We start from the raw sequence: 14,056 nt of genomic DNA, 5'->3' as shown, positions 1-14,056 counted from the left end.
CCGCACCCGGCCTGCCTATATCTCATTTTCCACCTGTCGCCTGTCGGAGCTGGTGCCTCAAGGTCTCAGGCAGTCAACGGGTGCCCGCCACCATTTTTATTCTCGCTGCCCGAGGACGTGTGGCGTTTCTTTCACGGTATAACCACAGACATCAGAGTTTCTCAGGATGGTCTTCGCAATGGTGATTTCGTTCATGTTGGAATAGGTTCTCTTTGGGACCTCATGATTCATTTTCCAAAAGAAATCCTGCTTCTATTTTCACTACGTGGTCGTCACGGAGAAATGGTGTCCAAAATCTAGAAAGATACACTCGTGGCCAGGCACGGTGGCTCACACGTGTCATCCCAGCACTTTGGGAGGCTGAGGCGGGCGGATCACCTGAGGTTGGAAGTTCGAGATCAGCCTGAGTAACATGGAGAAACCCCGTCTCTACTAAACATACAAAAAAATGAGCCGGGCGTGGTGACTGGTGCCTGTAATCCCAGCTACTCGGGAGGCTGAGGCAGGAGAATGGCTTGAACCCGGGAGGCGGAGGCTGCAGTGAGACGAGATTGCATCGTTGGACTCCAGCCTGGGTGACAGAGTAAAACTCCTTTTAAAAAATAAAAACACACACAAAGAAAGACGCACTCATCAGCCGTACCCAGGGCTACCTCACCCCACGACTAGGCCGCGCAGAGATGAATGAAGTTACACACGATTTCCCTGACTTCCATCGGCTCCGAATTCCGATCCTGAAATGCTGGGGTCTCTGTCGGCATCTCATCACACAATCACGGAATTCATACAGATCATTTAAATAAATGAACGAGATTAAAGTGAAATATGTGTATGAATTTTATTACCACGTATACAGCCAAGGAATACTTAGTTTTCAGAACAGGACGCAGGAGGCATCTTTAGAAAACGTTCATTCAGGCCGGGCGCGGTGGCTTATCCCTGTCATCCCAGCACTTTGGGAGGCCAAGGCGGGCGGATCATGAGGTTGGGAGTTCCAGGCCAGCCTGGCCAGCATGATGAAACCCTGTCTTTACTAAAAATACAAAAAAATTAGCCGGGTGTGGTGGCGGGTACCTGTAATCCCAGCTACTTGGGAGGCTGAGACAGGAGAATCACTTGTACCCGGGAGATGGAGGTTACGGTGAGTTGAGATTGTATCACTGCACTCCAGTCTGGGTGACAGAACGAGACTGTCTTTAAAAAAAAAAATCTAGGCGTGGTGGTGGCTCAGGCTTGTAATCCCAGCACTTTGGAGCCGAGGCGGGAGGATCATCAGGTCAGGAGTTCAAGACCAGCCTGGCCAAGATGGTGAAACCCCATCTCTACTAAAAATAACAAAAATTAGCCAGGTATGGTGGTGGGTGCCTGTAATCCCAGCTACTGGGGAGGCTGAGGCAGACAATTGCTTGAACACAGGAGGCAGAGGTTGCAGTGAGCCAAGATCGCACCACCGCACTCCAGCCTGGGTGACAGAGCAAGACTCCGTCCAAAAAAAAAAAAAAAGTTAATTCATTGGGCATCTTTTTCAGGTCATAGAGTTTTTTAAAAAATTAAGTTGTGAGGCTGGGCATGGTGGCTCACGCCTGTCATCCCAGCACTTTGGGAGGCCGAGGCGGGAGGATCACCTCAGGTCAGGAGTTCAAGACTAGCCTGGCCAACATGGTGAAACCCCATCTCTACTATAAATACAAAAATTAGCCGTGCCTGGTGGCAGGCGCCTGTAATCCCAGCTACTCGGGAGGCTGAGGCAGAAGAATCACTTGGATGTGGGAGGCGGAGGTTGCAGTGAGCTGAGATCGCACCACTGCACTCCGGCCTGGGTGACAGAGAGTCTCTCTCAAAGCAAACAAAAACATACGAGGTGTTTTTTTTCCCTGTGGACGGACACGGGTGTTCAGCCTGGCCACGCGGGGTTTTGCCACGTTGGGCAGGCTGGTCTGTACGGCCTGGCCTCACGCGGGTAAAATTCTGTCTCTGTATCTGTCAGCGGATGGTGCGTGACACACACGTCACGGTCTGGTTTGAGGCATCTTCGTTAATAGGACTGTTTTATTTCCCTTCTACTTTTGTGACGGGTTCTCTGGGCTGCCAGGGCGCCTGGTTTTTAGTCATTTCACCAGCACGGCCGTGGGCCACGAGGCCCGTCGATGAGCACAGACAGCCGGGCAGAGGTGCCACGTGCACCCACGAGGGCCACGGCTCACAGCAGAGGCAGGAGACGCCGGAAATGCTGCTCACGGAGGCAAAAACACAGGTTCATGTCCTGCTGCCGGAACATTCTGAGGGAAAGCGGTTCACGGCACGCGCTGAAGGCCCAGTGGAATTGTGTGGCGTGGACTCTGGGGAGGCCCGCTTCAGAGCAGCCGTGACCATGCCACCAGCCTGCGTGGTCGTCACAGCGAGCGCCTGGGACACAGAGCCTGACAAAGGGGACCCCACTGTCGTGACACAGCAATGCCACCGCACCTCAGGCCTCCTCAGGCGTCCGCTCATCCTGGAAACAGCTTCCGGAATTTGCCGTAGGCCGAGTCGCTGATGATGACCCTGACGTCGGCTGCTCCGTCCTCGGGGATCACATCCACGTGCTGGACCGTGGCCTCCTCATGCAGCCAGCTGGGGACAGAGGTGCGTCGTGCGGAAAAGCAGAAGCCAGAAGTATTCAGTTAGTTTCACAATAAATAATTAGGCTAAAGAGAGCTTAGCCCAGGCCGGGCACAGGGGCTCACGCCTGTCACCACAGCACTCTGGGAGTCCGAGGTGGGCAGATCACCTGAGGGCAGGAGTTCAAGACCAGCCTGGCCAACATGGTGAAACCCCGTCTCTACTAAAAATACAAAAAATTAGCTGGGTGTGGTGGTGGGTACCTGTAGTCCCAGCTACTCGGGAGGCTGAGGCAGGAGAATCGCTTGAACAGGGAGGCGGAGGTTGCAGTGAGCTGAGATCGCACCACTGCACTCCAGCCTGGGTGACAGAGTGAGACTCTGTCTCAAAAAAAAAAGCTTACCTCAAAGCATTCATTGATCAGAGCTTTCTGTCGCTGAGGCTGGAGTGATGTATTTAGACCTCAGCTCGTCTCTGCATCCTAAAGCTCTCGGGGACCCCACAGCTCCTTCTGCACCCCGAAGGAGCCCCTTTCTGAGCCAGAGACAGACCGGCAGAACACCGTCCACCCTCCCGCCCCGGGAGGCTACCGCTCACCTGACCTGGGCCCCGGCCAGCCGGACGCGGAGGGTGAGGACCTGCCTCCCCGTGGCCTTTAACACCGCGGCGTCGAGCTCAGCCTTCAGCTCCTGGAGCCCGTGCCCCAGCAGCACAGACACGGGCACGACGTTTGGTTCCGTGGCGTGGTACCTGCGAGGGCGGGGAGGCCACAGAGCCCGCTCAGCCTCAGGGCGGCAGGCCGGCAGAAAGCAGGGGTCCCGGAGTCAGCCGCCCGCGGGGCACAGCCTGGGGAAGCTCCCTGTGTCCCGGGTGTGACCGGGTCACACAGGGACAGGGGGCATCTTCCCATGTGGCTGCAGCACGTGCAGGGAGAGGAGGTGATTGCCAAAACCAGGGGTCCCAGAGTCAGCTGCCCGCGGGGCACAGCCTGGAGAAGCTCCCAGTGTCCTGAGTGTCACCGCTGAGGTTCAGAGGAGAGGGGCATCTCCCCATGCGGCTCGAGCAGACGCAGGGGAAGGAGACGTTTGTGGAAAGCAGGGTCCCTGGAGTCAGCTGCCCACGAGACACGGCCTGGGGCAGCAACGTCTGCCTCCTGGGCTCAACCAATCTCCCTGCCTCCGCCTGTGTGCCAGCGGTCAGCAGTTCACACGAGGGCGGGGTCTCCGGCGCCTGCAGGGGAAGGCGTGAGACTCACCCGGGCACCAGGTCCACCTTGTTGTGAACCTCCAGCATGGAGTCCAGGAGTGGGGCGGGCAGCTGCAGGCCGCGCAGCGTGGACACGACGCTGGCTTTCTGGAGCTCCGCCTCGGGGTGGCTGACGTCCCTCACGTGCAGGATCAGATCCTACAAGGGCCGGGCGTGCGGTCAGAGCCCCAACCCCCCCGAGCTTGCAGGCAGGTCCAGGAGAGGGGTTCCCACGAGTTCCCAAGGCCAGGGTGGGCGTGGCAGCTACCCCCGTGTGCAGGCCCTCGGACACCCCAGGACGGGAGTCCTGGGTTTACACTGGACGGAACCCCACCCGGCTCCACATACCCGGCCTCCCACGGCTCAGGTGACAAGTCTGCACCCGCAGACCCACAAACGTGGTGCCACGAATGACCACTCAACCACCACCCCCAGCCAGTGCGTCCTCATTCAACGCTTCGGACGGCTTCATCCCACTGTGAAATCTTTTTACTTTTTTTTTCGAGACAGAGTTTCGCTCTTGTCGCCCAGGCTGGAGTGCAGTGGCGCGATCTCGGCTCACCGCAACCTCCGCCTCCTGGGTTCAGGCAATTCTCCTACCTCAGTCTCCCGAGTAGCTGGGGTTACAGGCACGCACCACCATGCCCAGCTAATTTTTTGTATTTTTAGCAGAGACGGGGTTTCACTGTGTTGGCCAGGCTGGTCTCGAACCCCTGACCTCAGGTGATCCACCCGCCTCGGCCTCCCAAAGTGCTGGGATGAGAGGCATGAGCCACTGCTCCTGGCCCTGGCTGTTTGTACACGGGCTCATCATGGTGGCTGAGTGTAGGTGAGGCTGGGGTCACTGCTCAGCCTCTGCCCCGGGGACAAGGGACGTTTGCGGGACACTAAGTCTGAGGCTGAGGAGGCAGTTGTTATTCTGGCCCCAGTGGTGCGGGTGTCCCAGAGCCCGGCCCCTGGTCGGAGTGGGTGTCCGAGGGCCGGCCCCTTGGCTGACGGGGCATCTGAGAGACGGCCCCTGGTCAGAGTGGACATCCGAGAGCTGGGGCCCTTAGCTGATGGGGTGTCTCAGAGACGGTCCTTGGTCTCAGTGGGTGTCTGAGAACCTGGCCAGTGGGCTGAGTGGGCGTCCGAGGGCCAGCCCTTGGTCCAACTGGGGTCTGAGAGCCCGGCCCCTGTCTCAGTAGGTGTCAGAGACCCCGGCCCCTGGTCTGAGTGGGGACAGAGACCCCGGCCCGTCTCAGTGGGTGTCTGAGACCCCGGCCCCTGGTCTGAGTGGGGTCCGAGACCCTGGACCCTGGTCTGAGTGGGGTCTGAGACCCCGGCCCCTGGTCTGAGTGGGGACAGAGACCCCGGCTGTCTCAGTGGGTGTCTGAGACCCCGGCCCCTGGTCTGAGTGGGGTCCGAGACCTCGGACCCTGTCTCAGTGGGTGTCCGAAAGCCCGGCCCCTGGTCCGAGTGGGTGTCCGAGACCCCGGCCCCTGTCTCAGTGGGTGTCCGAGACCCCGGCCCCTGGTCTCAGTGGGTGTCCGAGACCCCGGCCCCTGGTCTCAGTGGGTGTCCGAGACCCCGGCCCCTGGTCCAAGTGAGTGTCCGAGACCCTGACCCCTGTCTCAGTGGGTGTCCGAGAGCCCGGCCCCTGTCTCAGTGGGTGTCCGAGAGCCCGGCCCCTGTCTCAGTGGGTGTCCGAGAGACCGGCCCCTGTCTCAGTGGGTGTCCGAGAGACCGGCCCCTGTCTCAGTGGGTGTCCGAGAGCCCGGCCCCTGTCTCAATGGGTATCTGAGAGCCCGGCCCCTGCCGAGTGGCTGTCCAAGATGCCGGGCCCTGGTCCGAGTGGGTGTCAGAGACCCCGGCCCCTGGTCTCAGTGGGTGTCCGAGACCCCGGCCCCTGCCGAGTGGCTGTCCAAGATGCCAGCCCCTGGTCCGAGTGGGTGTCCGAGACCCCGGCCCGTCTCAGTGGGTGTCCGAGACCCCGGGCCCTGTCTCAGTGGGTGTCCGAGAGCCCAGCCCCCCACAGCCCCGACTCACCGACTGGGCCACGTCTTCCAGGGTGGCGGAGAAGGACTCGATGAGGCCGTGTGGCAGCTGGGACAAGAACCCGATGGTGTCCACGTACAGGACGGTCAGGCGTGAGGGCAGCGTGCCCGCGTGGGCCGTGACGTCCAGCGTGGCGAACAGCTGGTCCCGCGGCTGCAGGGCGGCGTCTCCCGTCAGCGCCTTGATCAGCGTGGTCTTCCCTGGGAGGGCGTGGAGGTCAGCGGTGCAGGGAGCCGTGGTTTCCAACCCCCGGAGCCACACCCGGGCCCTCAGAGTGGAGACCACAGCACCCTCTCGGACAGCTGCACCCCAGGTGACAGGTCCCCGAGCTCCCCAGGCGCCCCCGGGCCACACACTACATGCGGGACTAAGCCACTGCGGCTGCTCTCAGGCCGGATGCAGCAGGGCCGCCGTGTAGACATGGGAGCTGGTGGTGTAGACGGGGGAGCATGAGGTGGTGTGGATGGGAAGATGGTGTAGATGGAGGGAGGCGGTGCTGTGGATGGGTGGGTGTGTGGATGGGGTGGTGGTGCTGTGGATGGGAGGATGGGGTACATGGCACTGTCTCCACAGCCGCTGTACCCACCATGGAGACCATGGGACCCCCTCCCCTGGGCACGTCCTCACCACAGCTGGTGTACGCACCACGGAGACCACGGGACCCCCTCCCCTGGGCATGTCCTCACCACAGCTGGTGTATGCACCACGGAGACCACGGGACCCCCTCCCCTGGGCACGTCCTCACCACAGTCGGTGTACCCCACCACAGAGACCATGGGACCCCCTCCCCTGGGCACGTCCTCACCACAGTCGGTGTACCCCACCACGGAGACCACAGGGAACTGGCGCCGTGTGCGCTGACGCCGCAGCAGGTGCCTCTTCTTCCGAAGCCCGTCCAGGGCCTTCCTGATCTTGGCCTCCTTCTCTTTCAGGAGACGCTGCTGCAACTGCATGAACGATTCTCCTAAAAACGCCCAAGACGGCGGGGCGGTGAGCCAGGCCGGGAAAGGCACGGGAGCGGGCGGTGCCACTGAGGGTCCGCGGGGGCACGGGGGCTGCTCATCCTGCTGCAGCGTTTAGGGGCCCGGCCGCGTTCCCAGCAGCGGCCCCAACACTGTCCCTTTCCCTGAGAAAGGGCTGTGCTCGGCCGGGTGCGGTGGCTCACACCTGTCATCTGGCACTTTGGGAGGCCGAGGCGGGCGGATCATGAGGTCAGGAGTTCGAGACCAGCCTGGCCAACATGGTGAAACCCCGTCTCTACTAAAAATACAAAAATTAGCCAGGCGTGGTGGCATGCGCCTGTAATCCCAGCTACTCGGGAGGCTTCTAAGCAGGGCACAGCCGGGACGTCATCTTGAGGGGGCTCAGTGGGGCCCCTTTAGCACCCTAAGTCCCAGAACCTGGGAATGGGACCTGATTTGGAAACACCATCTTTGTACGAACTCAAGGCATCATCCTAGGTTAGGGTTGCGCCTGAATGCAAAGATCCATGTCCTTCTTAAAAGGCACAGGCTGGAGTGATGTGGCCGCAGGCCAGGGACACCTGGCACCCCAGGAGCTGGGAGAGGCAGGAAGGAGCCTCTGGCGGCTTTTGGTGTCCAGGATGGGCGTGCACAGATTTCTGTTGTTTCAGTCCCCACTTTGTGGCTACTTATGTTGGCAAAACCTCACAGAACCACCACCGTCTCGTGTCTCCTCAGACGTGACCAGGAGACGGAGCCCCCAGCTGGCCCCCACCCTGTCGGAATCCTTCAGGGCAGCTGCCGACAACCACGTTCTCAGGACGCCCCGGGGCGCTGCACCTGGCCAGAGTTACCTGACCCCATGATGTAGCGGGAGCCGGATCCTCCTCGGTGAAGGTGGGCGACATCCCTTTTCAGGTTCGACCTGGAGTGGGAACAGGAGGGGTTCACTCTCCAGGGAAGCTCTCTCCCTCCCAGCAGAGGTGGAGGTGAAGGTGAAGGAGGTCATAAGCCCAGGACACCTGGAGCCCCCAGGAGATGGGAGAGGCAGGAAGGGTCCTCCCCGAGAGCTTCTGGAGGGAACTGGGTGATTCCATTTTACTGGGTTAAATGGTGATGCCCAAAATAGATGTTTATGTCTTGTTCCACACAACCTGTGAATGGGACGTTATTTAGATATAAGGTCTCTGCAAATGTATCTTCAGATGAGGTCACCCTGGATTAGGGTAAGTCTTAAATCCAATGACAGGTGTCCTTCTAGGAGACAGAAGGGGAGGGCCGGGTGCAGTGGCTCACGCCTGTAATCCCAGCACCTTGGCAGGACAAGGCAGGCGGATCACGAGGTCAGGAGATCAAACCATCCTGGCCAAGTAGATCGAACCATCCTGGCCACGGTGAAACCTCATCTCTACTAAAATATAAAAAAAAATAGCCGGGCTTGGTGGTGGGCACCTGTAGTTCCAGCTACTTGGGAGGCTGAGGCAGGAGAATCGCTTGAACCTGGGAGGTGGAGGTAGCGCTGAGCTGAGATCCAGCCACTGCACTCCAGCCTGGGTGACAGGGCAAGACTCTGTCTCAAAAAAAAAAAAAAAATTGTAGACAGACACAGAGGAGAAGGCCACGTGGAGATGGAGTGATGTGGCCACAAGCCAGGGACACCTGGTGCCCCCAGGAGCTGGGAGAGGCAGGAAGGGTCCTCCCCGAGAGCTTCTGGAGGGAACTCGGTGATTCCATTTTACTGGATTAAATAGTGATGCCCCAAATAGATGTTTATGTCTTGTTCACCAGGACCTGTGAATGGGATGTTTTAGAAATAAGGTCTCTGCAAATGTAATTAGTTAAGGATCTTCAGAGGAAGTCACCCTGGATTAGGAAAGTCTTAAATCCAATGACAAGCGTCCTTCTAGGACACAGAAGAGGAGACTCAGACACAGAGGAGGAGCCTACGTGGAGATGGAGGTGGACACTGGAGTGATGTGGCCATAAGCCAGGGACACCTGGCGCCCCCAGGAGCTGGGAGAGGCAGGAAGGAGCCTTCCCTACAGCCCCCAGAAGGATCTGTCCACATCCTAAAGCCCAGAACCTGTGAATTAGGAGGCCCTCTGGGCAGAAGGGAGGAGCTGGTGTTGGGGCCCCACTGGGCGTGTAGCTCACACGTTGAGTGAGGAGTATCCCAGGCCGAGGGGACCTACCTAGTGGGGAGCGGGGTGGGGTGGGGACACAGCGCCCCCACGGTGCTTTTCTTACTCTAATATAACCCCAGAACCACCACACACGTCAGTACAGAACGGAGGGGCTGCGGGGCGGGTGTGACGGTTGGCCTGGGCGTCCCGACGTACCTGAGGAGCGGGATCTCTGCCAGGGCCACCTGCAGCCGGGCCTCCTTCGTGCGGGCGTTGCAGCGGAAAATGTGCAGCACGATGGTGAAGCGGTCAAACACCTCCACGCCCCAGGCGGCTTCCAGTTCTTTCTAGAGAAGGAGAGAGTGAGCCGGGCGCGGTGGCTCATGTCTGCAATCCCAGCACTTTGGGAGGCTGAGGCCGGCAGACCACCTGAGGTCAGGAGTTCGAGACCAGCGTGGCCAAAATACTGAAATCCTGTCTCTACTAAAAATACAAAAATTAGCCACGTGTGGTGGTGGGCGCCTGTCATCCCAGCTACTCGGGAGGTTGAGGCAGGTGAATCGCTTGAACCCGGGAGGCAGGGGTTGCAGTGAGCTGAGATCGCGCCACTGCACTCTAGCGTGGGTGACAGAGCAGGACTGTGTCTCAAAAAACAAAAACGGGGCCGGACGCAGTGGCTCACGCCTGTCATCCCAGCATTTTGGGAGGCCACGGTGGGTGGATCACTATATCAGGAATTTAAGTCCAGCCTGGCCAACATAGTGAAACCCCATTTCTACTAAAAATACAGAAAGAAGCCGGGCATGGTGGCGGGCGCCTGTAATCCTAGCTACTTGGAAAGCTGAGGCAGGAGAATCGCTTGAACCCGGGATGCGGAGGTTGAAGTGAGCCGAGATTGTGGTGACACTGCCCTCCAACTTGAGTGACAGAGTGAGACTCTGTCAAAAAAAAAAAAAGAGAAAATGAGAAGCCAGAGGGGAAGGCCAGGCCCTGGTGGCCAGCCTCACGGGGAGGAAGACGTTCCATCACGCCTTAAAGCCACTATCACCCTATCTGGCCCCTGCCTGGCGGGACGCCGTGGCGTCCACTCCTTCACCGCGTGGAGCGTGAGCAAACGGCAAAGCCACGTTCTGGGATACCTTGGTCGGGGCAGCCATCCTGTCCACATTCAGGAAGACGCACGTGATGTCTGGAGATCCTCGGATCCTCTCTAAAGAAAGGGGGGTCGTGTCAGCGGCCGGCCGGCCGGGCCTGTGGACTGCGGTACGAGCCACGAGGCCCTTTGCGGGGTGCGCCGTGGAGGGCGCAGTTCACAGACGTCCCCGACTTCCTGAGCCCCAGACCCAGGATCCAGGAAAGCGGCGTCGGAGGGGGTCTGTCTCTAGGGGTGTGTGTTTCACGTACACAGATGTGTACACGGTGAACACATCCCGGCGGAGACACACACACAAGGTAAACATTCCAACATGGACACACACATCTCACACACACACATGCACACATGGTGAACGCATCCCGGCGGGGACACACACACACACACACACGGTGAACACATTCCGACACGGACAGACGCATCTACACACACACACACACGGAACACATCCCAGTGGGGACACACACACCCACAGTAAACACATCCCAGTGGGGACACACACACCCACGGTAAACACATTCCAACAGGGACACACACATCTCACACACACATGGTGAACACATCCCAGTGGGAACACACACACATACACACGGAACACATCCCAGTGGGGACACACACACACACACGGTAAACGCATCCCAGCAGAGAGACACACACACACACACACACACACACGGTGAACACATTCTGAGACGGACAGACGCATCTACACACACACACACACACGGAACACATCCCAGTGGGGACACACACACACTCACACACGGAACACATCCCAGTGGGGACACACACACAGGCACACATGGTAAACGCATCCCAGCAGAGACACACACACACACAGTGAACACATCGTGACAGGGGCAGACAGACACACGGTGGACACATCCCGGCAGAGACACACACACACAAGGTAAACACATCCCAACAGGGACAGACACATCTCACACATACACACACACGGGGAACACATCCCAACAGGGACACGCACATCTCACACACATGCACACACGGTAAACACATCTCAACAGGGACAGACACATCTACACACAAACACACATACGAACACATCCCAGTGGGGACACACACACACACAGTGAACACATCGTGACAGGGACACACACACGGTGGACACATCCCAGTGGGGACACACACACGTGGTGAACACATCCTAGTGGCGACACACACACACACGGAACACATCGCAGTGGGGACCCACCCCCCACACACACACACAGTGAACACATCGTGACAGGGACACACACCCACACACATGGTGAACACATCCCAGTGGGGACACACAGATACACACACACGGTGGACACATCCCAGTGGGGACACACACGCGGTGAACACATCCTAGTGGGGACACACACACACACACGGAACACATCGCAGTGGGGACCCACCCCCCCCACACACACACAGTGAACACATCGTGACAGGGACACACACCCACACACATGGTGAACACATCCCAGTGGGGACACACAGATACACACACACGGTGGACACATCCCAGTGGGGACACACACGCGGTGAACACATCCTAGTGGGGACACACACACACACACACACACGGAACACATCGCAGTGGGGACCCCCCCCACACACAGTGAACGCATCGTGACAGGGACACACACCCACACACACGGGGAAGGCATCCCAGTGGGGACACACAGACACATACGCGGTGAACACATCCTAGTGGAAGCGCCAGGGCCCCACGCGGGACCCCACGCTGAGAGAGTCTGTGTGGCGGGGACACAGGTCCAGCCTCCCATGCCTCCGGCTCCTCCTGACGTGGGCTCCTAGCTCACCTGGACCACCCACTCATGGGGCCGCCTCCCGTCTGGCCCAGCGAGACCCCCGTCCTTCCACGCGTCCGGGTTGAATGTTCTCGGGAGCAGCGGACGGGAAAGGAGGTCTGGGGAGGGGGCAGGTGTGGACGGACTCACCTGTCAGGTGCTCAAAGTTCCCTTTGCCAAAGACGAGCTTCTTGTCCGGCGTTTTGGTGGACACGACCATCGTCTGCACCACGGACCAGCCGTCCAGCGTGTGCACCAGTGCCGTGGCCTCTGCTACCTGCCACTCAGCTGCGGGGACACAAAGGCCACCGTCAGGGGCGCTTCCTTTTGGGGTAGGCCCGGGGCCCCGTGCACACCTGCTCGGCGTGGCCTCCTCGTGGCCTTCACCATAGGGCCTCTCTAGGCATCTGGCTGCGGACGGACGCTGCAGCCACCATGGGACACGAGGGCTCCCCACCTGGCCTTACATAAGATTTGGGCTCCAGGAGGACGCAGCAGGGAACTGGGGAGCTAGGGGTGCTCAGGGATGGCTCGGGAACCACGGGCAGGGTTGTGGGCAGAGGCAGGAGCTCTGGGCACTGTTCTGAGCAGTTTGCGGCTTCCGCTGTCCCAAGAGTTGCCCATTTTGGAAAACACCCATGAAAGAGAAGGGCTCATCGGCTACAGGGGCTTCCAGGGGAGATGTCCACCGTCTTGAGGCTCTGGCACCTGCAGTGACCGGGGGACTGGGGAGACTCTGGCACCTGCAGGGACTGGGGGACTGGGGCGGGGGACTCGACACTGATGCTCTGCTGGACGCCCTCCCTTCCCTGAGCCCCAAAACACTGTGCCTACCTCAAACCCGGGGCAAGAGAAACGGGAACTCATGACCAAGACCCCGCCCACCCCACCCCACCCCACCCCACCCCACCCCACCCCACCCCACCCCACCCCAGGGGCTTCTCCCCATAAGCTCCTCCCCCCGAAGCCCCGCCCACGCACTTCTACCTATGAGATCCTCGCCTCCGCCCCCGAAGCCCCGCCCTTTCACCATGAGCTCCTCCCCCGAAGCCCCGCCCATGCACCTCCACCTATGAAATCCTCCCCTCAGAGCCCCGCCCCTTCAGAGTCACGCCCTTGCATCTCCACCCATCAGGTCCTCTCCTCAGAGTCTCGCCCCTGAAGCCCCGCCCCCTACGTCGCCACTTGAGATCGTCGCCCCAGAGCCCCCGCCCCTGCGTCTCCACCTATGAGGGTCTTCCGTCAGAGCCGCGCCCCTCAATCTCCACCTATGAGATCGTCCCCTCAGCGCCCCGGCCCTGCGCCTCCACCAATGAGCTTGTCCCCAGGGCCCCGCCCCTCAATCTCCACCTATGAGATTGTCCCCCCAGCGCCCGCCCCTGCGCCTCCACCAAGGAGACCCTCCCGCAGGGGCCCGCCCGCAGATCGCCAGCTCCTGTTTCTCCCCTGCAACCCCCGCCGCGGTCACCTCGCGTCATGTGCGGCTTCCCCGGGCCCCACTTGACATCGGGGTGGACCAGACACACGCGCTGGGTCCCCGCCGGCAGCAGAGGCTCCCTCTGCAGCAGCTCCTCCTCTGCGTCCTCGTCCGCGTCTTCCGACTCCTCCTCGTCGTCTCCCGGGCAGCTTCGGGCCCCGTCCGCCCGCAGGCCTCGCCCTCGGCCCCATGGCCCCTCCAGATTCCCGGGGCCCCCGCGGCCGACAGCGGCGAGACCGCGCGCGGGGCATGATGGCGCTGGTGCCCTCGGTACAGGTCGGCTGCGGCACACGGGGGAGAGCCGGAGCCGCGGGCGTACGGCGGCCCGCAGGGCCCACATGGCGTGTCGAGCGGCTGTGCGATGGGGCGGTGCTGCCCGCGGGCCGCTCCTCGTCACGTGCTGGTGATTGGCGTGCGGCCGGCGCGGCTCCCCAGTGCCACGCCCCAGCACGGGGCGTGCTCCTCATTGGTCGTCCCACATCACGTGCTGTTGATTGGCGGGTGCCGCGGGCGGGGGAGGTGGGGCCGAGCAGCTTTTTGATTGGCGTGAGGTGGGGCGGCTCCCCAGCGCCACGCCCCGGCACGGGGCTTGCTACTCATCGGCCGTCCCGCATCACGTGCTGGTGATTGGCGTGCGGCCGGGGCGGCTCCCC

At 60.5% G+C, this 14,056-nt stretch overlaps 1 protein-coding gene across 1 annotated transcript; it reads right to left on the bottom strand.

Annotated features, from left to right (window-relative positions):
• Positions 1-813: 813 nt before the first annotated feature.
• Positions 814-13,743, bottom strand: LOC135273156 (putative GTP-binding protein 6). Its single transcript, XM_064372068.1, has 10 exons — positions 13,395-13,743; positions 12,077-12,214; positions 10,108-10,178; positions 9,185-9,315; positions 7,700-7,770; positions 6,689-6,847; positions 5,875-6,083; positions 3,857-4,005; positions 3,199-3,351; positions 814-2,613 (listed from the first exon to the last, which is right to left on the bottom strand). Exons 1-10 carry the CDS (start codon positions 13,741-13,743, stop codon positions 2,490-2,492), a joined length of 1,554 nt encoding a protein of 517 aa, XP_064228138.1. The 3' UTR covers positions 814-2,489.
• Between the last annotated feature and the right edge of the window lie 313 nt (positions 13,744-14,056).

Source organism: Aotus nancymaae, unplaced genomic scaffold (assembly GCF_030222135.1).
Source record: "Aotus nancymaae isolate 86718 unplaced genomic scaffold, 86718_ANA_hifiasm-v0.15.2.pri h1tg000292l, whole genome shotgun sequence".
NCBI lineage: Eukaryota > Metazoa > Chordata > Mammalia > Primates > Aotidae > Aotus > Aotus nancymaae.
The sequence above is the reverse complement of the archived record's forward strand: the minus strand, read 5'-3'. Positions and strand labels throughout refer to the sequence as shown.

What these genes read in the sequence shown, in the direction of transcription:
- LOC135273156 (XM_064372068.1), bottom strand. Translation starts at nt 13,743, where the DNA reads ATGTGGGCCCTGCGGGCCGCCGTACGCCCGCGGCTCCGGCTCTCCCCC. An exon ending in GAACTTTGAGCACCTGACAG is followed by an intron (nt 10,179 to 12,076) that starts GTGAGTCCGTCC and finishes CCCTTTCTTTAG; the next exon opens with AGAGGATCCGAGGATCTCCA. An exon ending in AAGGTGGACCTGGTGCCCGG is followed by an intron (nt 3,352 to 3,856) that starts GTGAGTCTCACG and finishes CCGCCCTCGCAG; the next exon opens with GTACCACGCCACGGAACCAA.